The sequence below is a fragment of the Erigeron canadensis genome, chromosome 5, assembly GCF_010389155.1.
Source record: "Erigeron canadensis isolate Cc75 chromosome 5, C_canadensis_v1, whole genome shotgun sequence".
In the NCBI taxonomy this organism is placed as follows: Eukaryota; Viridiplantae; Streptophyta; class Magnoliopsida; order Asterales; family Asteraceae; genus Erigeron; species Erigeron canadensis.
Window position 1 is genome coordinate 35,658,333 of NC_057765.1, and position 27,465 is coordinate 35,685,797.

At 32.6% G+C, this 27,465-nt stretch overlaps 3 protein-coding genes across 3 annotated transcripts; all 3 read right to left on the minus strand.

Annotated features, from left to right (window-relative positions):
• Positions 1 to 13,903: 13,903 nt before the first annotated feature.
• Positions 13,904 to 22,481, minus strand: LOC122600167 (nudix hydrolase 3-like). Its single transcript, XM_043772836.1, has 22 exons — positions 22,341 to 22,481; positions 21,695 to 21,874; positions 21,484 to 21,561; positions 21,128 to 21,224; positions 20,853 to 20,986; positions 20,605 to 20,686; positions 20,403 to 20,489; positions 20,142 to 20,248; positions 19,882 to 20,053; positions 19,232 to 19,437; positions 19,069 to 19,150; positions 18,818 to 18,883; positions 18,511 to 18,588; positions 18,325 to 18,420; positions 17,968 to 18,074; positions 17,712 to 17,880; positions 17,517 to 17,600; positions 17,108 to 17,202; positions 16,924 to 17,014; positions 16,595 to 16,741; positions 14,689 to 16,386; positions 13,904 to 14,492 (listed from the first exon to the last, which is right to left on the minus strand). Exons 1-21 carry the CDS (start codon positions 22,424 to 22,426, stop codon positions 16,330 to 16,332), a joined length of 2,301 nt encoding a protein of 766 aa, XP_043628771.1. The 5' UTR covers positions 22,427 to 22,481; the 3' UTR covers positions 13,904 to 14,492; positions 14,689 to 16,329.
• On the minus strand, positions 14,304 to 15,600 carry LOC122601685 (putative receptor-like protein kinase At5g39000). The gene is made up of 2 exons (XM_043774426.1): positions 14,689 to 15,600; positions 14,304 to 14,381 (listed from the first exon to the last, which is right to left on the minus strand). The coding sequence occupies exons 1-2, from the start codon at positions 15,598 to 15,600 to the stop codon at positions 14,304 to 14,306; spliced, it is 990 nt and encodes a 329-aa protein (XP_043630361.1).
• Positions 22,482 to 24,628: 2,147 nt separating the features above from the next.
• On the minus strand, positions 24,629 to 26,157 carry LOC122600170 (pentatricopeptide repeat-containing protein At1g31790). The gene has a single exon (XM_043772842.1). The coding sequence runs from the start codon at positions 25,993 to 25,995 to the stop codon at positions 24,778 to 24,780; it is 1,218 nt and encodes a 405-aa protein (XP_043628777.1). The 5' UTR covers positions 25,996 to 26,157; the 3' UTR covers positions 24,629 to 24,777.
• Positions 26,158 to 27,465: the final 1,308 nt, after the last annotated feature.

Here is a 27,465-nt window from a genome sequence, read left to right on the forward strand (position 1 = left end):
ATAATGCTTTTGGTTTTGATTTAATTTGTAGGCATGTTGCATTATATATTTGTTATAAAGATTGGGAAAACAACGACCACTTATGAAGGCTTTTTATAGGTTAAATGTTTATTATTGAACCTAAACTCATATACCAATCAAAGTAGGTAAGTATCAATTTACTCATTTTTTTTTTAACATTTGTGTCACTGGACGGCTAAGTCATTTGAAAGAAAGTATCATGTCTAAAATAGTTACCAAGATTACAAAATATAAATTTCGTAGGAATCAATTTGCTTAGCGGGCTCATATGGTTGACTTTTATATCTTTGACACATTGACTTTTAGTTTGAAGGGCCATGGTTGTTTTTCTAATGAATTTTAATGGCTAAGATTAAAAGTATATATATATTTTTTATTTTTTTCTATATGCTCTACCAACAAAATATATATATATATATATAATATACAAACGTAAAGTGAAAGAGAAATACGCAAATATATATATATGACATAACTAATAACATCTATCTATATATAAAGAAAACATGGAGGAAAAATATTACTTGATTCATCTTGTTGCTTAGAATTGTGATGTGTTACATGTGTACAATGAAAGTAAAATGTTTGTGCTATATACATAATAGTGTAGAAGACACTAATTTAGACAATATGAGGTGTAAATTATATATATATACAACTAATTAAACAATTTAAAAAATAAAAAAATGGATAAATATGGTAATAGTGTTCACGACAACTTTTATTATAAAATGTACCAATTTCACATTAGATCTTATAAATATGAATTTGAATTTGAAAAACTAAAAGGCTGGACGAATTTTATTACTTGCATGTTGACTTTTACATCCAAGATTTGACTTTGAGTTTAGATGGTCTAGATCAAATTGGGGATGAATTTGAATGGTTAAGATCAAGATTAACATTTTATTTTTTTATCACTGCTCTACCGGCAATATATATATATAATATCAAATTTATCCAATTAATTTTTGAAATATCATAAAAGTCATTATTAAGATATAAATATATCAAAACTACCCAAAGGTTAAATTTTGCATAGTGTAATTGGGGGTTAAATTAAAGAGGGTATAATTGTCATTTGGAAATGTTATTTAATAGTTTTAAGGATTTTAATATTTTAAATTGATTAAATTTAATTATTTGGATAGTTATGATATATTTATATGTTAATAATGACTTTTTTGATATTTCAAAAATCAATTGGATAAATTTGATATTTATTAGTTTAGTAGTGTCATATATGAAATTTTCTTTTTTTTTTAATTCTCTTCTTTTACAATCTATTCATTTACATTAACTAAGCACCGAAAAATACACTGTTAGTATAATATTTTTTTTATGCTATCTCACTACTAGAGACAAACTGTGCAATCAACATTCTACAACTTAATTTCTATTACATCATTTTCATACCTTTAGTATTTGATATATGCATTATAATATTATTAGCCAAATGCCTATGAGATGCGGTGGTATGACGACAGCGGTGACAAATGGTGACGAGATTAATGTGGTTATTAATGTAAAAGTGTTTAATGTTAAAAAAAGTAATATAATTAATTTAAGATTTAAAAGATGTATATTGTATATAATTTCATTAAAAACATTATATGTATACTAGGTGGAGATATTTAAATTAATGGGGAAAAAATGATATTTTAGGTTTATCAAAAACTTACTTCGAAAAAAGAATGAGTAAATATCTTATAATGTAAGATAGACACATTTCAGAAACCGTATATAAATGGATGGGCATATCGTTTTAACACTTTCCCATACCAACACCTATAATTTTCTTAATCATAACCTCTTATATAGATACATACTCTTCAATCGGCTAATATATTTGAAATATTAACTTTAAGATGAATATGGTGACAAGAATGGTGTTTAAGAGGTTGGGTTCGGGTTCGGAATCACTTAAACTCGGTCTATATGATTATATCCGGTCTATTATCATCCTTAATTAATGGGCATTTTTAACATGTTTGCATATTATACAATAGAAAATGTTAGGTTTACAAACTATTTACAAATATAAAGTTACAAACTGATGTGACATGTGAACTGAACTAATGATATTTGATTGTGTTTTCTCTCTAATTTTTCTCCCCTGATTTTAATTGGTAGATCATGAGTTTGTAAGAATTTGTTTGTATTTTGTTTGTCACTTTAGCTTCTCTCAAATGCATACTTTTTATAGGTAATTTTAGATTCACATATCAGCTAGTGTCCCCACGATGCAAATTAGCAAAAGCCAACTTTTTGTTCCATAGAGTTCAACTAGCAAAATCACTCGTGCTTTGCTTTACGGTCATTTTATGTTTAGTTTTGTTAACTCTGCATTCTTGAGTTTTTTTTAAAAGGGATAATAAAAGAAAAGATAGGAAAAATCTAACTTTTTCATTCTTGAGCTTTTCTAAAAGAAGAATAGAAAAGAAATGATAAAAAAAAGTAATGGGTTTTTTATCTCAAAGTTTCCCGGCCAAATATGGCCGGATTTGAAAGGAAAATTTACATCCAAGTGAAAAGTACCAATATACCCATCGAATTTTTCGTCACTGAGCTTAACACCTTCTGCAAAACCAGTCACGATCCATCACCATCATCTGCCATCAATATCCGCTGCTCAGCACTCCTGTTTAACTCGATCTATATTTTAGCGAAAAAAAGATAATGAAAAGAGGATTTAATTTTCTGGTTTTCGATAGGATATGATTGTGAAGAAAAGACAGTATGGTGGGTTTTAATGTTATATCTATAAGGTAAAGAAAGTGGGTAAAGCAGAAGTGCCAGAAAGATTGATTCTTCCGTTTACCTAGAGAGGAAAAAAGATAAATACGAGTAAATTAATATGGAGTTTTAAATTAATAGTAATTGGAATATGCTTTGCACTTTTGCAGCCACTATTCGAGTAGGCGCCTGGTGATCCGACCAGTTTTTTAGTAAAATGACCATACTTTTTGCAGTAAGGGTCGCTGCAAAAAGTCCATCGTACGTAACCGTACACTGTGGACTTGATGGTCCACAGTGGACTTTTGTTTTTATCCACTTATTGCAGCGACCCTCGCTGCAAAAAATGAATAAAAACAAAAGTCCACTATTGACCATCAAGTCCACAGTGTACGGGCAGTTCTATATATGTAAACTCGTAGCGTCATTTTTCCACAATTGTTTATGTTCCTCTATCTTTCCTCTATTTATCTTTCAGTATTATTATCATTATAGTTATAGTTTTCAATATATATATGTTTAGGCGTATGTTTATGTTATTGTTTTCATTTATATATATAGATATAGATATAGATATATAGATATACATTAGATTTTCAATATATGGCAGACTCTATACTATAAATTGTAGATCTTTAGTATTATTATTATAGTTTATCATTATTTCAGATGGATTTTGAAAGTATATGGGGCGAAATGGGTGCGGAAGGTTTTGAGCTTCACTTAGAAGAACCTGATGAAGAATTTGAGATACCAGAGGCGGCCCCTCATTTTGACTACGACACTAGGGTTTTCCACACCGATCAGGTATCCTTGTTAACTTAAAAAAAAAAAACTAATTTAGGCAAATATCATTAAAATATTTATATTTTAGTACTATTTAATTTGTGTTTCGTTGTTAAATTTATTGCATATATAAAATGTTAGATATTTATAAGTAAACAAATTAATGATAATTTTTTTATAAAAAAACTAATTTAGGCAAATATCATTAAAATATTTATATTTTAGTACTATTTAATTTGTGTTTCGTTGTTAAGTTTATTGCAAAAAAATAATAATTTAGGCAAATATCATTAAAATATTTATATTTCAGTACTATTTAATTTGTGTTTCGTTGTTAAATTTATTGCATATTTAAAATGTTAGATATTTATAAGTATACAAATTATTGATAATTATTTTTAAAAAAAACTAATTTAGGTGTTCGATTCACACGAAGAATTGTTCAACTGGGCCAAAAGTACAAGATTGCAGCTTGGTTATGTGTTAATCAAACGACGAACAAATTCCAACTTAGCTGGTGTAAAAAATAAAGTGACGATAGTCTATAATCTTTCTGGGAAAATGGATGATAGGATAGGTGGGCTCGTTAAAAAGACACTTAAATGTCAGTGCCCCTTTAGATTAATCGGCCGTTTGACTGATAATGGTTGGAGGGTAACCGTTGTAGACGACACACATAATCACTATCCAGCTGAGAATCTGGAGGGTTACGCGTACGCAAGAAGGTTGACTGAAGATGAGAGATCATTTCTGGAAGATGAATATCAACGGTACTACGCCCCGTAAGATGTTAAAGCTATTGAAAGAAAATTTTCCAGGAAACTTGACCCGCAGTGATGACATTTACAATTTCCAAAAAGCTATGCGGAAGAAGGCGGCCGAAAAACATGGGAACACTCCAATGCAGGTATATTATATCAAATTTACATATCTTTTTATTTATTTACTATGATAGAGTATCTGAAACGACATACGTATGCCATATTGTTCAAACGAAACAGGTTATGTTCAGTTTTCTTAAGGAGCATAATTACTTGTATTATCATACAACAAACAGTGTATCTGGTCGGTTGGAGAATCTGTTTTTTATACATCCGACATCATTTAAGTTGTGGCGTACATTTCCTTATGTTATCCAAATAGACTCCACGTACAAAACCAATTTGTACAACATGTCGTTTGTCGAGATCGTTGCTGTCACTCCAACAAACAGAACCTTTAGCATATCATATGCGTTTATCATAAGCGAACAAGAGCATAATTATAAATGGGTGTTGGAGTGTTTGAAGTCGACGTTAGGTGAAGGGTTTGCTGTGCGCGTGGTACTCACGGATAGGGATCTGGCGCTAATGAAAGCATGCAAAACCGTTATGCCTGAAGCATACCATTTACTGTGTAGAGTGCACATATGGAGGAACATAGACAAATTTAGCATGCCATCGTTAAAAGGGGAAGGGAAATGGGGGCATTTTTACGGATGGTGGAAAAAACTTTACGAGTCCCGCACACTAGAAGAGTACACCAACAACGAAAAAGATTTAAAAGAGAAGATGGGTCCCCGTTTAGACAGTAAGTGAAGTGCTTTTGAAGTTTTTTATTTTTTAATTTTTGGTAAATCACATATACCCACACAAGCTAATCAAATGTTAAATTGACAGAGGTTTACAAGTACCTGTAGAAGGAGTGGCTTTTCCCGTACAAGGAAAAGTTTGTGTCCTTTTGGGTCGATCGGCACCTCAACTACCGTAACTACACTACCAAGAGAGTTGAGGCTGAGCATTCACTCCTCAAGTCCGAGTTGCAGGGGAGATGTACATTTCAAAGAATAATTCAATATGTTAATGATATCCTCCTCGGACAAGATACAGAAATCAAGGGCCAACTGGAGGAAAGCAGGATTTATAGAGCTGGTAAACACAACTACACATGTTTGAAAGACCTACTTTGTGTTGTATCTGTGACAGCTCTTGATATAATGGTCGATGAAATTAAATGATTAAAAAATGAGATCGGAAAAGACTTGAGAAAGTGCGGGTGTAAGGTGTGGATTAGTTGTAGCCTTCCATGTGCCTGCCGTCTAGCTGCGTACATGCATTGCAGTAAGTTTATTGAAATATAGGTATTTCATGTTTTTTTTTGGTAAATGCACAAATATTGTAATTATTTTTCGTCAAAAATGTAGACAAACGTGTTGAGGTGCATAACATAAATGACTTTTGGAGAAAGCTAGACCTGACACCGTCGACATGCCTACCGGACAACGATCATCGAAAAGACTCTGACGATGACGATGACGAAGACGAAGCTATCGACGAATTAGTAGAGGATGTTAAAGTCCAGTTTAAGGATCAACCGAAGTCAAATCGCAAAAACTGGATTTCTAAATTAAAAGACATCGTCTATCCGGGGAGAACGAAAATCAAGGACCCTTCTGTTATTAAAAATAAACGTGGAAGACCAATCGGGTCAAAGAAAAATATACCTCAAGTATGTCGGATCATAATTCGAACTACAGTTAATTAATTGATTTTTTTTTTTTTTTGTAATTGCCCCCTATTTGTTAATATACTTCTAAGTGTAATTAATTTTTTAATTTTTTTTTTTTTGCAGGCGCCCGAACATAACAGACCAGCGACAAATACAGCACCCTCCAGTCTTCAAAAATCCAAGTCGGTTCAATTTTCCCGACCGATTTTTCAAGATACCCAGTCCATGGGGGAGTTCTCCGATCAATTTTCGCAGCCGTCATGTGCATTTGGAGAAGGCCATTATGCGAGACACATTGAATACGTGAGCACACAATCACGTTTTTTCGAAGAAACGGAAAGTCAATCACAATCACCTCAAAGTCGGAGACAGATTGATCATGTGGGCACCAGTTCTTTTTTTGCAGAAACACAATCACGTTTCTTCAATGAAACTGAAAGCCAACCACAATCACCTCAAAGTGGGAGGCACAATGATCATGTGGGAACCAGTTCAAATTGGGCTCAAAGCCAGCCCGAATGGGGTCAAATTGGGAGACAAAGTAATTATGTGGGCCTAACAATGAACGTGCCAGACAATGTAGACGAACCATATAACAAAGTATTATGGGGTCAAAGTGGGAGGCAGAGTGGGTATGTGGGTTACGAGTTTAACATCCCCGGAAATACAGATTCCTTTGGCGAACCTTATAACAAACTATACTGGGGACAAAGTGGCAGACATAGTTCGTATGTGGGTAGCGATTCACGTTTCGCAGACACACAAAGTTATTTCGGAGACCAGAATAACCAAACGCAAGAAGAAACATATAGCTTTGTTGATCAATTATTCTCGATACCCATTACACAGAATACACAAAATCCACAGAACAACCTTGAACCGTTTACACACAACTTTTTCCAGAGTGAGTCAACATCGTTTGACATGAGTCATTACTTAGGCCAGCTCCCTAAGTTCTTTCAAAGATACGTTGTCAATATAAAAAATGTACAGTCTGATGGTAACTGTGGGTTTCCGGCACTGGCTGTTGCTTTGGGTGAAAACGAGCAAAAATTCGAGTGGATTCGCAAACTAATGCTAGAGGAGTATGAGTCCAGGCGCGGATACTATGAGGGTGCATTCGCTGGTGACGCTAAACACATACACACTTTGCTATCAATGTCTTATCCAAATGGTCGCCCACAAGATTACTGGATGATGAATCCATATTGCGCTATGCTTTTGTCTAATGCGTTGGGTGTAATAATTACCTGTTTAAGTCTAGAGGAAAACATCACATGTTTTCCTTTTTGGAAGGGCCAGGCGAGCTATACATAGACGACCCGATATGCATTGCCCTGGTATCGGGGTCGACACATTTTCTTACGGTTTTTTTAGATAAGGACTGCCCAATGCCTTACACCTCAGCTTGGGGACATGATAAACCTGCATCGCAGGCCTGGGTAAGACATCCGAATTACAGAGACCGTTTGGCTGAGTACCACAGACACATTCAAGCTAATAAGGCACTTACGGGATATGAGATCCTTGAATAGTTTATTTATATCGTATAATTATTTGTTTGTAATACTTTAACGTAGTTAATAATAGTTATTATAAGTACTAGATATAGTTGATGTATTTTTTTACTTATATTTGTTATGATGATTACTAATAATAGTTGACGTATTCTATAGCTATCTTTGATGATTTTGTTATTATTTATTTATATAGATTAGGCATTTTTTTTTACGTTTTTTTGGTTATTATGAGCATCATCATCAACACATCCGAGAAGATAAACACATATACACCACAAACATAATTCATACGATACAAAATATATTGTTTATAACCAGAAAATACTAATGATGAGCATCATCGCTCTCATCATCATCATCATCATCATCATCATCATCATCCAAATTGACATGATACGATCCGGCTGAGAATTGAGGGGCTGTGGGCAACTGCTGGGACGGCTGAGGAGGAAAAGGAGTCTGTGCATAACTAGCATAGTTAAATAATTCCTCAAATAAGGAGGAATTCTGGCTAGTCTGAGGTGGGTCATTGTTCAAGTCGAATGATGCACGTGGCTGTCCCTCTGTAAGATGCGTATAGTCATACGCCTGGGTACCCATCTGCCTGATGACCCGCCCTATGCCTCGACGATGCCCCGCCCGGGGTCCCCGCACCTCCATGACAATGTCAGGATCTGGTGTTGGAACGGGGTTCTGTTCAGCCTCCTCCTTCTTCTTCTTGAGCTGATACTGTAAAAAACGTTACATTATACATAAGGTTGATTAATTAACATTTAATACTAAAAAATATAAAATCCTAAAGAGAGACACTTACATGTATTTCTTCAGCCATGGGGTGTTCCCACTTTTTATCCTTCTTCTTCTTGTGCTTAATCTCGAACAAATCCACCAAGTCCACGTCCTGGTTATTTTCAACCTGTAAACACATCAATTTATCATAAGACACATACATTCTTTAATTTATACTTTTAAACACAAGTATATATATATTTAATACATATATATCATAAGAAATATACATTATTTAACTTTACTTTTAAACACAAGTATATATATTTAATACATATATATCATAAGAAATATACATTCTTTAACTTATACTTTTAAACACAAGTATATATATTTAATACATATATATCATAAGAAATATACATTATTTAACTTATACTTTTAAACACAAGTATATATATTTAATACATATATATCATAAGAAATATACATTATTTAACTTATACTTTTAAACACAAGTATATATATTTAATACATATATATCATAAGAAATATACATTATTTAACTTATACTTTTAAACACAAGTATATATATATTTAATACATATATATCATAAGAAATATACATTATTTAACTTTACTTTTAAACACAAGTATATATATTTAATACATATATATCATAAGAAATATACATTCTTTAACTTATACTTTTAAACACAAGTATATATATTTAATACATATATATCATAAGAAATATACATTATTTAACTTATACTTTTAAACACAAGTATATATATTTAATACATATATATCATAAGAAATATACATTATTTAACTTATACTTTTAAACACAAGTATATATATTTAATACATATATATCATAAGAAATATACATTATTTAACTTATACTTTTAAACACAAGTATATATATTTAATACATATATATTTCATAACTAACCTTCTCCTGGTGGACGTACTGAGAGTAAGACTTACGACTATGGGTCCCCGCAAGAACTTGCTTGCCCCTGTTCGTGCTGTTTGTCTCCGACTTCTTGACCCGGTCCTCCCTCTGGTAATACCCCAACAAAGATCTCCAGTCCTCCTGCGACATACCCTTTGGGAGAACAGCTTGTTCCAATTAGGAAACTGCTTTCAGGCCGCCCTTTTTGGAAAAGTGGGCTCTCTTGAACTGGCTCTTTCGGAGCCGATACTGATCTAAGCAGTCCCTATCAACACACAGCCTGAATCCCCGCCTGATAGGATCCTCGGGGTTAGGAATCGGAATAAAGTGATCCAATTTGAACCGAGTCTGCAATTTATAAAAGTAAAAGTTAGCGAAATTAAAAATTGATACAAACATCAAAGAAGAAATTAAAAATTAATAATATTTTACGTTTAAAGTCGGGATGATAAACTCCTTTCTTTCAGCAGGCACATGGTCCCAAGAGTCGTAGGTCTGAGGGATGTGGCGGACCAGTGTGCCAATGAGGCTCTTGTACATGCTGTAGTTTGGGCCGATCGCCTGCCACGTTTTTAAGTTGCTAGTGTCAAAGTCGATCGACAGACGACCTCTTTTGGCGAACTCGGCCTTGAGATTTAAATTCTGACAGGGCCCCCTCCCCTTTCCCTTTCGTAGGGCTAGCAAAAATTAAAAAGACAAGTTAGTAAAAAAATATTAAATTAAAATATGAACTATAAAGAACCAATTTCCTTACCGCCGCTGCCTTTGTAGCCCCATGTAATCTTCCACCATGGTCTACGCGGGTCTTCATTGCCACCATCACCGCCATGGTAAGTAGCCATCTATACTGCAAAATACAAATCATATTATACGTTTTTTGCAAAATACAAATCATATAACAAAATTATCACAAATTTTATTACTTTTATATATATCTTTTTAACTTTATAATAATTTTTAGAACTCCGTTTATACAATATATATATATTTATTTTTATACTTTTAATTTTAACTTTATAATAATTTTTAATACGTCTTAAGTAGTTTATTTAATCAAAATTTTTACATAATCTTGGTAATTTAGTTCTATAATATATTTTTAACTTTTTAACTAAATTTTGTACACGTCATACTTTTTAACTTATTTTTTATATATAGTTTTATCTATATTTTTATTAAACTAATTTTTTATAAGTTTTAAGTCATTTTTTTTAATAAATTTTTTTACATAATCTTGGATATTTAGTTCAATACATATATTTTTAACATAATCTTGGCTATTTATTTTAATCAATTTTTTAACAAATTTTAATCTACGTCATTTTTCATTTGTCAATATTCTAACCAAACACTAAAACACCTAACACTAATGACTAAAATATTCTAACAAATCACTAACAAAACAAATTAGTGGCTCCTAACAAATCACTAAATTATCAACAAATCAAAACTAACTATACTAACAAACCTATTAAAATCCTATAAACAACTAATAATCCTAACAAAACTAACAAATTAACAAAACTAATATGTATACAAAAACTATACTAACATACCAATATAACCAATTAACTATCAAAAACACATATAATAAAAATCAAAAAGCATAAAACACATACAAGAATTTGAAATGGCCGGAAAATTTGGGGGAGGACGACGGGGAGGACGACCGGCCGGAATTTGGGGGAGGATAGCCGGATAATCAAATGGCGGACGAGAAATAACGGGTTTCTTAAAAGTCCAGATGTCGCTGCTAATACTACTTCCCTGTAAGACAGACGGTGATGGGTGGGGTGGACGGCGGTGGCGGCTGGCGGTACTGGCCGGTGGTGGCTGGCGGGGGTGATGATCCCGAAACTTCGTGGTACCCGGATTGTTATACCAATGGGACTGGATTGTTAGTAGCCGGAGGTGTTTTGGTGGATGGATTTGGTAGAAATTGTTAAAGAAAATCGGATGAAAAGTGAGAAAATGATGGAATGGATGGGTGGATGAAAGAAAATAATGGAATGGATGAGTGGATCGGTTTTATTTTGAAATTGGATCCGGGTTAACTTATTGCAGCGACCCTCGCTGCAATAAGTGTCATAAAGTCGATCAACCATTTAAAGCGGTGTTAGTGGAATGCTGACGTGGCGGGGGTTTTTGCAGTGACCCTCGCTGCAATATGTGGGTGGTCAAATTACTAAAAATCCTGGTCGCGATACGGGGCGCAGTAATGATATGTATTTTTTTTTTTTTTTTTGATAGGTATGATTTTTAATGAGTGTATAAAAAAAATAGGATATAATTGTAAATTTAGTATTATTTATCCTTTCTTTTCTTATCTATGTATTTTAATTCAAGAATGCCTTTTATAAATATAATTTTTTTTTCTTCTCTTTTTTTCTTTTATCCATTCTTATTTTTTATTTTCTTATATTTAAAACTCAAGAATAAAGTGTAAAAATGGATTATTTAACGTTTATCTATGACACAATGTAATAACAATATAAAAAAGTCATAAATTAAATACAAGTTCTACAAAAATAGTTAAGACAAATTAAAAGAATCAAATAGAATCAGATTCAATTAAAAAATTAATAATTAAAGCAAGTCAACTTCCAAGCATAAAAACTTGAGGGGGTTTTTTGTGGGACTTTTTAATGGGCTGGGGCTTGAAGCTTTTAAAAAATAATTTTGCTATATTTTGATGAAAATAAAAAAAAAAATCCAATGGGCTTCTAAACCAAAACTTATGGAGGGAACTTTAGAAAAAAAAAAAAAGAAAAAAGCCCCAAACCCTAATTAACAAAATTACCTATCTATCCCAACAAATCACCACATATAGTTCTCATCACTTTTTTTTTTTTTTCATAATCAATAACTCTAGTCTTGTATACAAATCTTTTTTTGGTGGCTATTGTTGGTCTTATATTCACCATCTACCCATTGTAAGTAATGCTTTCTGTATATCATATGAATTGCTTTTTCCTTTCTTGTCTAATCTATTGTTGTGGCCGTCAATCTATATACTCGTATATAACAACGTCATTTTATTAGGCTTTTGATTGATTGTCTTTAATTAGCTAGTAATATAGTTATAGACTTGTGGTTATCATCACTTGTTTGCTTTTTTTGTGTCATGCGAAAGATAATATGTGTTAACTAATACTATAGTTCAGGCCGAGCACTTATTCAATAGTGTTTTATCATGTTTTCTATAATATTTTGGTTTGCTGTTGTAGCCTTATAACTTTACAAGTGTATCCATAGCATGTTAAAGAGAACAATGATTTAAACAAATGATCTAATAATAGAAAAAAAAATGTTCAAAATCTTATTAAGTGAAGCATGTCCATTAATGTAATTTTATATTTTTTTAGCTATATCTTATAGCTTATTTGCCAAATAGTTATATAATTACGAAAGCATGTATCCGCGTGTTGCGGCGGTGTGATGGTGAGGGTGATAGGTCATAAGAGGTGATATGTCATAAAGTGTGATAGCCAAATGCCTTAGTCGTAGGGGCTCCGCCCTCGTATTTAAAAATTCGTCGAAAGTATATCGAATAATATCTCTAATGAAAGAGAATAAAATTTTAAGAATACCCATATAATTTTTATAATTTATCGATGTACGGTTTTTGAGATAAAAGATTTTGTAGAAATTAGAGGAATAAAATGATTTATGTAGGAGAGAGAAAGTTGTAGGCATTGATGTATGATACATCATGCATTATCATGTGTACATTGTTAAAATTGAATGTTGAAAGTTGAAAAATGAATTTGCTTTATAATATAAAATATAAATAAATTTTAATTTCCCCAACTTCTACTTTAAGCTCCTTATTTCAGTCCAACCTTTTTTCAACCCTAGCTTCTAGCTCCAACTATTTTCATCAAATATAAAACTTGAAACATAACAAACTAAAAACCCAATCTAACTGAAATTAAAAAATATATATAGAAAAACAATTTTCATAGAAAAGGTTTAATTAACTTTTAAGATTAAATTAAAAGAAATTTTGAATGGGTGTATTTTATGGCCAATTAAAAGCAACTTAAGTGGAATGAGAATATGTTATCCCCATTTCATTTTTCTTCTTGTTGATTTTGTGGACACAAAGAAACTTTCCTCTTAATTTATTTACATTTTGATTTTTTTTTTCTTAGCCAGCCCAACCCAACAATCTCACACGAGCCCAACAACCTCACTTCTAAATCATTAAAGCCTCATTTATTTAATGAATCAGGAAAAAAATACATGCCAAAGTAAAAAAAACAAAAATAATACATAGATGGTGGGGTCACTCCATAGCTTCCTCTCATTTCAATTTACAGATACGGCATGTTTTACTTAAGTTTTTCATGGTTGTATTATAGTGTTTCTAGTTTGTAAGACATGGTTCGCGGTTGAATATTTTTCACCGGTTGGTCCAATTTTCATAAAACACCACAAAAATCTGGCTAAGCTGCACAAAAAATTGCTTTACTAGATAACGTGACACCTCTAGTATAATGAAAGCCATAAAACACGTCATTTAGTTGGTCCAATTCATATATCACATCAATTTGTATGAATAGTTTAGTTATACGTTATTGTCTCGAAACTAATATTTTTGTCGGGGGGATAATGTAATTTCAATAATCCGTATCAAACAAATCAATATTACTCGAAAATATACATATACAAATTAGACATTTGGGAATTAAAGTTGGGGATTAGAGTATGAAGGAGTTTAATTAAGTCCATAAACTTCACTTGAACATCAATAAAATAAACAATGTTATTCGTAGTAACTAATCCGGTTGAGCTTTATCATTTTGCTTGCTGTTTGAAACGTACTGAAGCAACACATATCCTCTAGCTTCTCGTATATATTAAATCTTTAAAGTAGACCTTTAAGTAACAATTTTCGTCAAGTGAGAGAATTTATGATAATAATTACAGAGTATAATTAAATGAAGCTAAAAAATATATGATATAATGCATTCACAACACGTTTTTGGTGATGGGCCTTGCATATTTCTTACTTGAGGTCTTTCTGAAAATATTCCATCTACTACGTACGAGTAAATATATCATTGTTTTCTCAGAGGCGCGAATGGATATTGTTGTTGTTGTTGCTGCATACCTTGCATATCTGTTGGACCCTGCATCTGCATATTAGCCATTATAGGGAAGTTAACCTTACTTTGGGTCTTCAATAACGGTCTTTCTTCAAAAGAAGCCGAAGAACCAACATCATGAGTTGTGTGATATAGAGGCAGCTGAGGTGATAGTAGAGACAAGGTGTAAGTTTTTTAGTTTCATAACAAATTGAAGTAGATCATAATATACACGCAACACTTGTAAACGTAAAAATATTAACATACTTATTACTAACAATATAACCAAAACTTACGAAAACAAAGATCAAAATAACTATTAAATATGAAACAAACTTAAGAAATTTAAACAACTTACTTGATATTTTAGTGCATTTTCAAGCATTTCCACGACCTTGGTCATTAATGGACGTTCTTCTCGGTCTCTCTTCAAACATTGATAAGCAATCGTCGTAAATTCCTTTAAAGAATAAGGATTTATTTCCTTTTTTATATTAACATATATAATTTCATCTATGTTATCCTTTTTGTAGGACTTTCGCACCAATCCTGTGAAAGGTTGACGTTTTTCATTGTTGATGTCAACACACAACCTACCGCACAAGACTTCAAACAAAACCACACCAAAGGAGTAAACATCCGACTCTTTAGTTAGTAACCCTGTCTCCACATATAACGGATCACAATACCCTATTGTGCCCACAGGGATGGAAAGAAGAAAAGTGTATTTTTGATCAGCGGGACCAAATTTGGACAAACCTAAATCTGAGATCCTAGCGTTCCAGTTGTCATCTAGTAGGATATTAGAACTTTTAATATCACGGTGTAATACTCTTTGTTGAGAACCGCCCGGATTATGAAAGTACGCTAGCCCACGAGCTGCATCAATGCATATCTTAAGGCGTTGAACCCACGTTAGATCATTGCTATTCAGATACTTGTCCAAGCTGGTTTTAGATGCATACTCATATACAAGTATCTTCTCGTCATTTTCATCACAAAATCCGAGAAGGGATACAATATTTTTATGCTTATAAATGGAAAGCATAGTAATCTCTTTCCAAAACTCTGGATTTCCTTGCCCAAATGCACGATCTAAACGCTTTATAGCAACCACGTTATTCCCTCCAGAAAGGAGGAGTTGCCCTTTGTACACCTTCCCAAATCCACCTTGTCCGATGCAATTGCTATCGGCGAAATTATTCGTTGCTGATTTTATATCTTCTAGTGGTATCTTGAGGTGTTCAAAGTGTTTCGTGACAGAATTCATTTTGAAGGTGAATAAAAATAGGATCAAGAAGAAGAGCCTCAGGGAATAGTTTAAGAACTTGAACAACCTAGAATGAACATTGTATGTATTTTGGTGAGCATGTTAGTAATGTATTGCCAGAAACTTAAAGCCAATAATTTACAATATACTTTAATTGTGAGCCACAAAAAAGGGATCTAATTGGATATTGCTACCCACTAATCTGGCACACTACCACCCACCACTTTTGACTCTAGTACCACTTGACGCATTCTTTTCATCTTACATTGAATACACGCAATATGACAAATAAAAAATGGACACATCTTATCCCCACCCAACTACTATGGGAGTATGATGCTTCTAATTCTAATATAAGATCATGACTTGTGATGAAAAATAAAACGTGAAGGATATGTTAATAACATGTCACAAAATGGTATTATGGATATGGAATAACCTTTTTATTTTCTGAGAATATATGCTTTAAAATAAGTAAACTCGAACACCTCTTTGATCAAGATAGCTAAATTTAACATGTTTACTAAGCAAAGAAAAGATACATCGATGTGCTTTATTGATGAATGTTTTCATTCGACCGTCATACCTCATGTTTTCGATCATTTTTTGCTCACCGGCCTAATCCGACTTGTTAATGCACTCTTAAGTCATAACATAAAAACTTCTTCTAGTAATAAACTAGTTAAGTACATTGATAGTTGCAAGATGCAGAAAGACCATATAAGCAGTTCAAGTTTTGGTCAGCAAGTTAGCTACTGGAAAATCTGCTGCTATATCAACTGGGACCTGCAAATTCATGAAATATACATCAAAACATGTATAGCAATTCCAGACTTATATATGCTAGTAACTTCTTTAATGGGACGATCAATGAAAACTGAAATCGCTTTTTCTTACATGGGATGGTCTAATATAGAACTACTCAAACGGAGTAACTTAAATTACAAAGTCAGAAGGCTAAAATTTGTGAGAAATGACACCAGTTGTAATTTACCTGAACCTTTGCCAACTTTTCGAGAGCCATGCTCAAAGGTGGCGTGATTTGAGCATATTTGTCAAGAATCGTTTTTGCTGAAACCTTATCGCCTTTGGCCTGTATGGTGAGTATTTCCCTACTTAAGCTCTCGACTGCTTCTTCAATCTGTTCGAACACATGACAGTTAAATCAACTAGTTTTCTATTTGTTATGTTGGGAACCGAATAATACTTTAATCCTATGGTGAAAAAACACTTGCAAATATACAATACTTCATCTCATTTATAATCATATTTATAACATATATGGATCAAGGATAAGAAAATCTAGGGAAGCATCAAGCATACCTTATCAAAGTTGACCGAGAATGTAAGATCAGGATGCAAAACAAAGGCACCTTTCTCAAATAACCAATTAAACTGTAGCGCTTGTCCTTTGCTGATAGACGTGAATGATAATCGAAAACATTAAAAAACATTATACCATACTTATGATAATAAAACATAAATTACTGTTGATCAGATGACTTACCCATGAGCTTTTTTCAGCCCAAAACGCACTGAGCGAAAGCATCCAGCAAGGAAAGAAACATACATGGACTTTGTAAGGGTTTTTGGAAGCATACCCTGGTCAACCCCACGAAAAACGTCAAGCCAGATGTATATGAAATCATATATACGGCTACATATACATATATTCAGACATAGAACACCAATGTCAATCATAAACTATATGCACAAGTAGAGATTATGTGCAATACACATACAAATATGTAGTCGTATATCTATACTATACACAGAAAGAAGTGTCCTTTGACTTTGAAGTGATAAATAAGTAACTTTTCAGAGACCTTACTTGGTTGTAATCAAAACTTTAACTACAGAGATATTAAAAAGCTAATATAGATATCAAATATTTAGCTGATTCTAACTCTGCAAACCTTAGCTATCAGGAAATTAAGAGACCAAAGGCCAACAATGTCAGCTTTAGCTTCTTCAAGACCCGAGTGAAGTTCTTGTAGCTCCTGTTTCATTACATAAGTAAGGAAACCAGTCAATTATGATATCAAAAATGACATATTCATTGAAGTTGGAAAGTAACAACTATCTAAATATCAAACTTAAGAGCAACTGACCAATCTCACAGTAGACTTCTGACCACTCGGTAGTGTTATGGTATGAGGTCCAATTCCGTGACAGCACTCGTGACAAATAATGAAAGTAAAAAAGGAATCAAAGTCAACTAGCTCTCGTTGTTCCTTTATAATGCACAAGTCACCTATAGGTTGAAGAATTAGCTTGAACCTGCATAGGAATAAAAAAAATGTTCAAGATATCATAACATATAAGTATATAACTGTAGTAGCTATTATCATAGGCTGTTGACTTTACTTGGCCTCGGAAACATTCTTCAGCATGACCATTGATGAACCACGCTCTTTTACTATACGCTCATCATTTGGAAGATTGAAGGCAGCAGGTTGAGTTCCTTTCACATCCTTCATTAACACAATAACAAAACGTCATATTTTTACTATAAATTTTACTACAACTTCTTGATTTAGATTCCCAACTACTTAATTTTCCTATATCAACACTATGAATGATCAAAGATGTTTTAATTTAGTGCCAAGGTTCCAAGTATTTGGCATTGTTGAATGATATTATATATTTGATCTTAGTTAAATACTTTAGTCAACTATGTTTTAAGTCATTGGTTGAGTTTGTTTATATGAATGGAGAGCTCACCCCTGAGTTGTAAACAAGATTGATGACTCGAAGAGGTGCCGCTATCACATCTGGTGATTTGTACATGTTGTCTAATGGAAGATTTTCTTCCAAAACCTACATACTTTGATTGGTCAGAAAAACAGAAACATAAATGATAAAGTTGAAATTAAGTCAACTTGATTATGAACATATCTAAAATTCTACCTTCAAGTTATCACCAAAGAGTTTCACTTGAGCACTTGATACATCATCCTGAACTCCGATGAATACCTCAAATGTTGCCTAAGTAAAGATTAAGAAAATTCTCACTTTTCATCTTTACTGGTATATAACTTTAACCATTACAATGTATTGAACAATGCACAATATTATACTCATATCGTTATGCCAATACTTATAAAATTCATACCAAAACTGCTAAATGAGAAAACAAATAAGTTTGAGCCTTCCTATCATATATTTATTAACTTCAAAGCACATATATTGCTAAATTAAGAAGTAATAAGATTACCTTGTATCCAAATAGAGCATCTTCATATGTCTCGTATGGCCCAATGGTAACATCCAACTTAGAATCCTTAAGAAGATTAAAGATGCAAAGTATTACAACTACATCTAAATATGTTACAGATACACACTTTCTATGGTCAACACCTTACACAAACCATTTCTGTAACTTCAAATGGAGTGACTTATAAACAAAGTCTTGAGTAGACATAATAGCAAAATAATAGCATATAACAGAGTGGCGTGTGCACTGACCAATTCCAGCCAGGCTATATCTGAGTCATAATAGTCATTTGAGAGGAAAGCATCAGCCTTGCTATGTAAAAGCCTCTTTAAACTACAAAAGATGAATGACTCAGAAGTGTCATACAGTAAGATACATATAAATTGAAGCTAAAAGATTTGGTAAAGTCTATACCTAGGATAACTGGTCAGATCCCCGGCTTTATGTAATAATTCAGCAGCTTTTGCAAGAAGGACAGAATATTCTTTAGAGTAAGGAACGATATGGAGGTCGCTGGTATTACTGGAATCAGAGTCATTACGCCTTCTAATAACACTGAAAAAGCCCATCGCATCCTTCTTTTCTTTTTCTGAAAGTCCTTTAATCCATAATTCAAATTCCTGCCACGACAAAGAGAATGATTGGTCCTCCGTAGATAGGGCAGTTGGGTAACAAGTCAAAATGGATCACTTTTTAGTATGAGTCTGGTTGATCCATGATATTTTGGATTTTGGTCCATCTTTTTTATTTTATAGTTTTTAACATCCTTTTAACTTTTAACCAATGCAGTAACCTTTGTACAAAATCAATGTTATTACAATGAATATAATCTACACATCGGAACAAAGCTATTTAGGAGGTTGTATACATTATGCATACACTTTAAGGCACTTTAAGTCCGTTTGACCCAGCTGACATTTTCCAATATTAACTAAACGAGCTTACTTGATCTAATTGATTTAGTTAAGACCAAAGAGAAACCAAATCGAGCCATTTGCCACATAACTTGATTAGCTGGAATAAATAACTGGTTTGACACAAATAATGAGAAAGAAAGCTTCTACCGTTTTATCCATATCAGGAGGGTAGAAGTTAGCACTGAGTGGTTTTGTAAGGGGAAATGCAGCTTTATATTCAAGACCTTTCCAGCCACACACTGGCTTTGTTGCTTCTGGAAGCAACTTCACAGCAGAGTCCGTGGTTGTCAAAAATGCCTCATTTTCATCAAGAAGTGACCTGTGAAAAGACGTATTTCCCAAGTAAATGAGCAACTTTTTGTCATTAGCCATAGCATACTACAAATACTTCAGAAGTAGGAGCTTACCATGGAGTCTTGTTTATCAAATAGTACTTCCATTTTAACATGTCCAACTCAGATACCAGACTACGCTTGTTTAACCAATCCCTTAAAGATGAATTGCTGTGCCAAACCTGATTTACAGATAAATGGTGAAAATATAGATGAGAAGAAAAAATGTTCCATCCAAAGCGTAGAGAAACACTTAGACATATAAATATGTTGAAAAGTGCTTTTCTAAATTAAATATATAACTATCCACAAGTGTGAAAGCTCATTAAATTATACCTGCTGGTGAAAAATTTCATCTATTACTTTTGCAGCTTGAATGAGTAATGCCAGAGCTTCCTTGTCCCCCTCGGTCAAACCAGTCAACTGTCTTAGAAGATTTTAAGTAAATTCTAGTGCCAATTGCAATTATAGTATATGTATTTGAAGAAAAATAAGTGATATGAGGCAATTAAATCGAAAAAAAGAAAAGTAAAACAACCTCTGCAGTCAGTGAGACAGGAGCATTACGGTTAAGCTTTGTTTGCAGAAGCAAAGCCCGTGCTTCCGTGTTGTTCTGATACCTATCAAATGTTTTAAGTAACTAATAAGCTGAATATGAAGTTAAATGTAAAAATTTTGATTTGAAATGATTAAACTCATTGAAGTGGTATTATAATGCTCGATATAAATCACATGTTTACGATTACTTGTATATAGATATGAGTGCTTATTTGGTCAAAGCTGTACCTTTTGGTAATAATGTCGAATAGTTGACCATATGGTCCATTTACATTGTAGGGTGCATAATGAGGGTCTCCTTTAGCAAGTAACTGCTTGTACTCTTCAACTGATATATACTTAACAGCCGAAACTTCAGATTCCTACAACATAAAAAGTAATACCACATTGTTTATAGATTTTGATTGTAACTTTATGAATATAATGGGTCAAATCGGTCATTCCTTTTCTGTTAGATGCTATCAGTTGCTACTATTGTATATCATGACTGTATAAACCATCACCTGTAGAGTAAAAGCTTCTAAAGGAATTGGATCTGGTGTTGTCACGAGATAAACATCATCAAATTCATTGTCGATAAACGTTCCGCCATTTGTAACACTATACTCAAATGCAAAGAGACTTTCGTGAATATAAAGTCTCCCAAAGAGGCAACACAATAGAAAATGCATACATTGTTACAAGATTCCTTATTCTTACAAAGCTAAAATTTAAAAACTTATAATGATGTTAACGACTTTAAAGATTACAATGAAAAACTGTCAATCTTACGATTCCATGTATCAGAACAGGTTTCTATCTTCATACTTTAAGAGAAAACTATAACAAATATGGCATTCCAATCATATACAACGCCTACCTTTCTTGAAGGAAAACGAACAGCAATTCAAAGGCATCGTTCGGGAGGGTTACACCAAGCTCTTCTTGAAGCTCTCTCCTGCAACCATACAAAAGATCATATATCTATTATCGAGTACAATGAAACTTTTGTAGAGTATAAATCCCTTATGAATATACATTATCGTTTAAAGAACTATTTGTCTCGATTAGTTGTGATATAAGACATATACCTAGCAGTGATAAGAGATGTATCCCCTGCAGATACATGACCTGCACTTGATATATCCCATAATCCAGGCCATGAATCCTTCCAATCGGTACGCTTTTGTAGAAGAAGTTGTTGCGTGCTTTCAGCGAAAATCCATACATGAACACCTCTGTGATAATCCCCATCTCTGTGGACAGCACTTCTGTACAAAATAAGACATCATGTAAATTATGAAAACTCAACAGAACTTCTTCAAAGTTTTGACTTTAGAAAAAGACTCCATATTTTGACATTTATGGTCAACAGAAACAAAGAGCAATAAACACAAATATCCAATGAAAATTCATATCCAACAATATATGAATTGTTCAAGAACTTAAAAAATTTGTCCAAAATAATTATGAAAAAAATATATATAAATATAAATTTACCACAAAATACTTATTAATCAGTGTTTGATAAAAAAGGGGTCAAACCTATAACATGTAAAAAGTCAAACTTGACAACAACCTGTTCCACCCCAAAACTCAAAATCTTATGTTTAACTTACCAAAGAAATCTATGTATGACATATATTGAGCTATATACAATATATATGATAATAAAAGCTTAAAAATAAGTAATAAAATACATATACAAAATATATAATTTTCTGCAAGAAAAGTGACCTGGGTTTAGAGATGCCAGTTTTGAGACCAGTTTTAGTCAGGATGTCAAAATGTTCTTCTTTCTCTTCCTCATTGACATTTGCCATTTTTTTCTTCTTATTTGGTTCTTGTTTGATTAACTTCAACAGTGTAAAGTCTTTTATTATTATTATTTTTTTTATTTTTATGCATGCAGTGTACTATATTGCTATCACTATTTATGGTAGGTACTCACTAGATTCCTTTTGGGTTTTTTTTATTTTTGTAATTTTACTGTAATAATTTATAGAAAAGCATAGAAAAACCTTAACATGCTTTTCTCATTGTAACAATGTAACAACTAACAACCTTTTAACAAAAATAAAAAACTGCTTTTCTCATTTTTCTGTTGCCAACGTCATTGTGTTTTCTTTTTTCAGTAACAACTGTACATGTTATAAAATTAATAAAATTAATTTAGTATTTAGATTACTCAGGGAATCTAAGATCATGTTTGGTTCGCGAAATGTTTTTAAAAGAGATGGAATTCGATAGAATAAAATTTGATTCAAATAATATGTTTGGTTGATAAAATACAAAAGGAATGAATCATCTCATATCTAGTCAATGACACAAATACCCTTATTTCCTTTATGTTACTCAAGTGGATAAGCTTTTACAAAACCAGTTAGTCATACGCATACTTCTATGTTGATAACACCAACCGCCCTCATCTTCCATTACTTTAAACCACCACGGTCATCATCATTTTTGCAACAAATTCACTATCAAATCAGTCATACACATACTTCTTTATTTTTCTTAACTTATATATTTAAAAATCAACTTAATCATAACATGTGAAAAAATCAAACAAATAATGTTATTTTGAGGCCATTAGACTAATAATTTACAAAATGAAAATCATATATAAAGTAAAACTTTATACAAAGGTGGTATGATTTTGCTCTTCTTTATAGTAATGAGGATGAGGATGACCAAAAAACTGTTAGATATTACATCAAGTTTTGTTCAACAGTCATCATGTCGTTTTTCTTGTTATTCGTATCCATTAACGTTCAAATAAAGTAGTTCAATTTTATGGGTTTTTTTTTTATCAACTTTAATTATGATTTCCAAAAAAAATGATTCCATCTCTCGGGTCTATTTCATGATTGATTAGTTAAGAAGAAGAAAAAATGTGACCCTCGACATGCCATATTTAATCCAAATGTCATCAAAATTTCATGATAAACTTTTTTTTAGTTATTGATTGATACTTTTATACAATCTGCATTTTTTTTGTAAAAATAGTTGGGATATTGGAGTTAAGGCTAAAAGTTGGCGCTTTTCTTTTTCTTTTCCAATCCTCAAACTTTGAGAAGGTTTTTTTGGGTTAAGCTATAATTTTAGTAAGATTTTATTTTTAAAATTCTGGCGCTTTAAGTTCCTACAAACCTCATAAAAGCCTCTTGCTAAACAGCCTTAGTGCTATTATTCAAGTTTTCAAGATACCAAAAAGAGGAGTCTGCTTTTTTTATCCTTCAAGTTTATAAATAACAAGCATGGTCCCGCGCAATGCGGGAGCAGTGTGGAGAAAGCGGTCTAATGGTGTCGGTGATGGTGATATTGGTGGTGGTGACGGTGTTAAGTGGTGTAAGTTGATTTAATTGTAATAGTAGAAATTTTTAGAAGATAAGGGTTTAAACTGTTAATTATTAAAATAAAAGTTTAAAGTGTAAATTATAATTTATTAAGGACAAAATATAAAAAGTCAAGAGTAATTCTGGTAATTCAAAAGTAGAATTACCTAAAATAAAAAGAGGCTATTTTTTTTTATAAGAGAATAAAGATAAAGATGTTATAAAACAGGTTTTTTTATATATAATATTTTACAACTTATCTATCCGTATTCTTATTCATCAATAGTCCATGCTACGAAAAGCAAATTAGAGAAAATAAAATACAAGATTACAAGTAGGCATTTACATGGACTTGTACTCTATCAAACCTTCTATGAATCTACTGAACTTTTTAGAATTTAACATCTAATGTAAACAGACAATCTGAAACACAAATTGGTTAATTCTTTATTATACTTATATATGTATCATGTATGATACACACTGTAACAAAGCATGACAAGTTTGATTTTCTTTTAGTTATTTACAGAAATTACAAGTCCACAACCATGGTTTACTTCCAATAACACTACACCAAAAGCCCTTCCACAATGGATTCATCTTTTAGCAAGAGAGATACATATACATAAATATTAGTACATAAAACAGTTACAGTTTAAAGTTCCATAGGTAAATCACGTAACTCAAGAACTTAAATACAACTTCTATATATAGATATGTCGATATGTCATTATATATAAACATACAAGGCCACAAGGGTTCCATGGTGCCGTTAAGTATATTCAATGTATATAGGCAAACAGATGTAGAAGTTCAGGCTAACCGGATCCCGTGGACTATTTGATTTCAAGAAGTTCACTTCCACACAAAGACCTTAACTTGGTAAGCCATAACTCTTGCGGCTGCACCCCAGCCGCCTTCATCTGATAAAGAAACTTGATGGCTTCAACAAGGCACCCGTTTTGTACAAAACTAGTAAACATAGCATTCCAACATGCGTGATTTCTCTTACTATCATTCATATTAAAAACCCTTTTCGCATCATTAATCAACCCAAATTTCCCATACATGTTTACCAACCCACATTGCACATAACTCTCGGAAGCTAGTCCTAATTTGATTGCATTAGCATGCACCTGTTCACCACAATTTCCATCATCACTTATCTTTGCACACGCACTAAGAACGCTAGAGAACGTAAAACTGTTTTTCTTAACGCCTTCTTTCCCCATCTCCTTAAAAACATCAATAACTCGACGAAACCTTTCCTCTTTACAACCATTACTAATTCTAGCTGTCCAAACCGCAACATTATGACGCGAATTCATTTGATCAAAAACTAAATCCCCATCTTCAAAACACCCAATCTTTCCATAAAAACTAATCAAGGAGCTCCCCACAAACAAATCATTCGTATAACCCGACTTCAACAACCACCCGTGAATTTGTTCACCAAGTTTCAAATTCAAAGTATTCGCACACGCCTTCAATACACAAACCAAAACCCAAGACACATGAAAACTACTACAACTATAAACAATATACCGAAACTCAGAACTCATAAACAAATTAATAACCTCTTCATAATCCCCAATATCCGAATACCCAGCAATCATAACCGCCCACGAATTAAAATCTCTCTTAGTCATTTCATCAAACACCTGACGTGCATTCGGCAAACACCCACAAGACACATACATTATCAAAACCCGATTAAGTAAACCCAAACGGGGTCGATTACAACGATTTTTAGCTAGATGGGTGTGTAATAAAACAGCCTGATTAGAATCTTGAAAATGGGTACATTCTTTGATGAGGGAAATGTAAACCGGGTCAGGGACCGGAAAGCCGAGGCAGTCTAGTAAGCGGAGAATGTCGGATGGGACGGTTGTGGGTGCGACGGAAATCGGGTTTCTTGGTGGGGTTTTGATGGGTTTCGGGATTTTCCGGTGAGGTTTGTAAAGGGGTAACTGGATGATGGAATGGTGGGGTTTAGGGTTTTGGGAAAGGGGAATGATGTTGATATTATTGGCTAATTTTGAAGTGATTTCCATTTGGAATTAGAATTTGTTTGAAAGATAATTGTGTGGGTTTACTTACTATTTATACAGTGTGTATTGGTATTCAAACAGTGGAGATGATTTTGTGTTTGGCGGGTTCTTTTGGCAGGAGATAAGGTTAACGGGTTTAGTTTTGCTTGACCAGGAGGGTACCCGTATAACCGGTAAATTTGGTAATGGATTCTCATTTTTAATCATTCATTTTTTTCTATCTCTCTATATATATTTTTTTATTAAAACTATTATTTTCTCTTCTTTTTTTTAACCTTTTACCTTCCAATTTAACATTTCACCTAGCTTACTTCACGTATTTATTTTAGCAAGTCACCTTAATAGTTCACCTACATATCTATTAATTTCATATTCCTATTCACCAAGACCTTACGAATGGTCTTAGTAGACCACCTCATCACATGAAGAGTGTCAATCCTCATGTTGATGTTTTGGGCGAGACGACTAAAAACATGCTTGTGTATATTTAATATTTGTAACATATAAATGTTATTTGTAAAAGTTATTGAGACATATATAGTAACAGACGGTCATCCCAAAGTCGATTTTTATTAGATAAATAAATGTTAAAACTTGATGAAATAATTTTTGAATATCACCTATAATACTGTTTCGCTCATTTTCTTGAAACAAATTATTCATTATCATGTTAGCAATTAGAACTATGTTTCCATGCATCCTTCAAAAAAGACATATGATAAATAAACACGTAAACTATTTGTAGTTGAACAACGACAATAATAATTTTTAATCATGTGATTTGAGATTTTAAAAAATGATTAAAGCTATATGAAGCTACTTTAAAAGCTATTGGGTATAGAATAAAATTTTAACTAAAAAGTTTGAAGTTTAGATTTATTAATTATGTTATATTTTTTTTATTAGATTTCTACATCAGAACTTCATATCTTAAATAATCTATATATCTTTTTATTATTATGTGAAATAGCTAGTAATTATAGCCAAGTGTTACGTTTGTTATGCGAAGCATATTTTTAAAGTAGAACATAATCATGATATAGCTTTATCGATCACACATTAGTCATGCTTGGTTATATACTCATATGTATGCACTACGGCTGAATTTATGACTATCTAACATAGTCATCTATGAATATAATCTATTTGGTCTAGGAGTTGAGATCTCATCTTATTTTAGTCAACAGCTTATAAGTAAACCATTTTTAGTCATCTATGATATAGTTCAATTTATTCTTTAAGTAAACCTTTTTTATAATGATTTATGGAATGTCGCATGACAAAAAATGACAAATGATTAACAAACTATACATGCAGCAGATTTACATTATATGTTTTTATTGTGATGAAGGGTGTAGCGCCTGGTAACCCGACCACCTTTTTGTAATCCAATCAGACTTTTTGCAGCGACCCTGACAGGGGGCCCGTTTTTATTCTGCTATATTTACCATTAGACATGGGGGCCTGCATTTT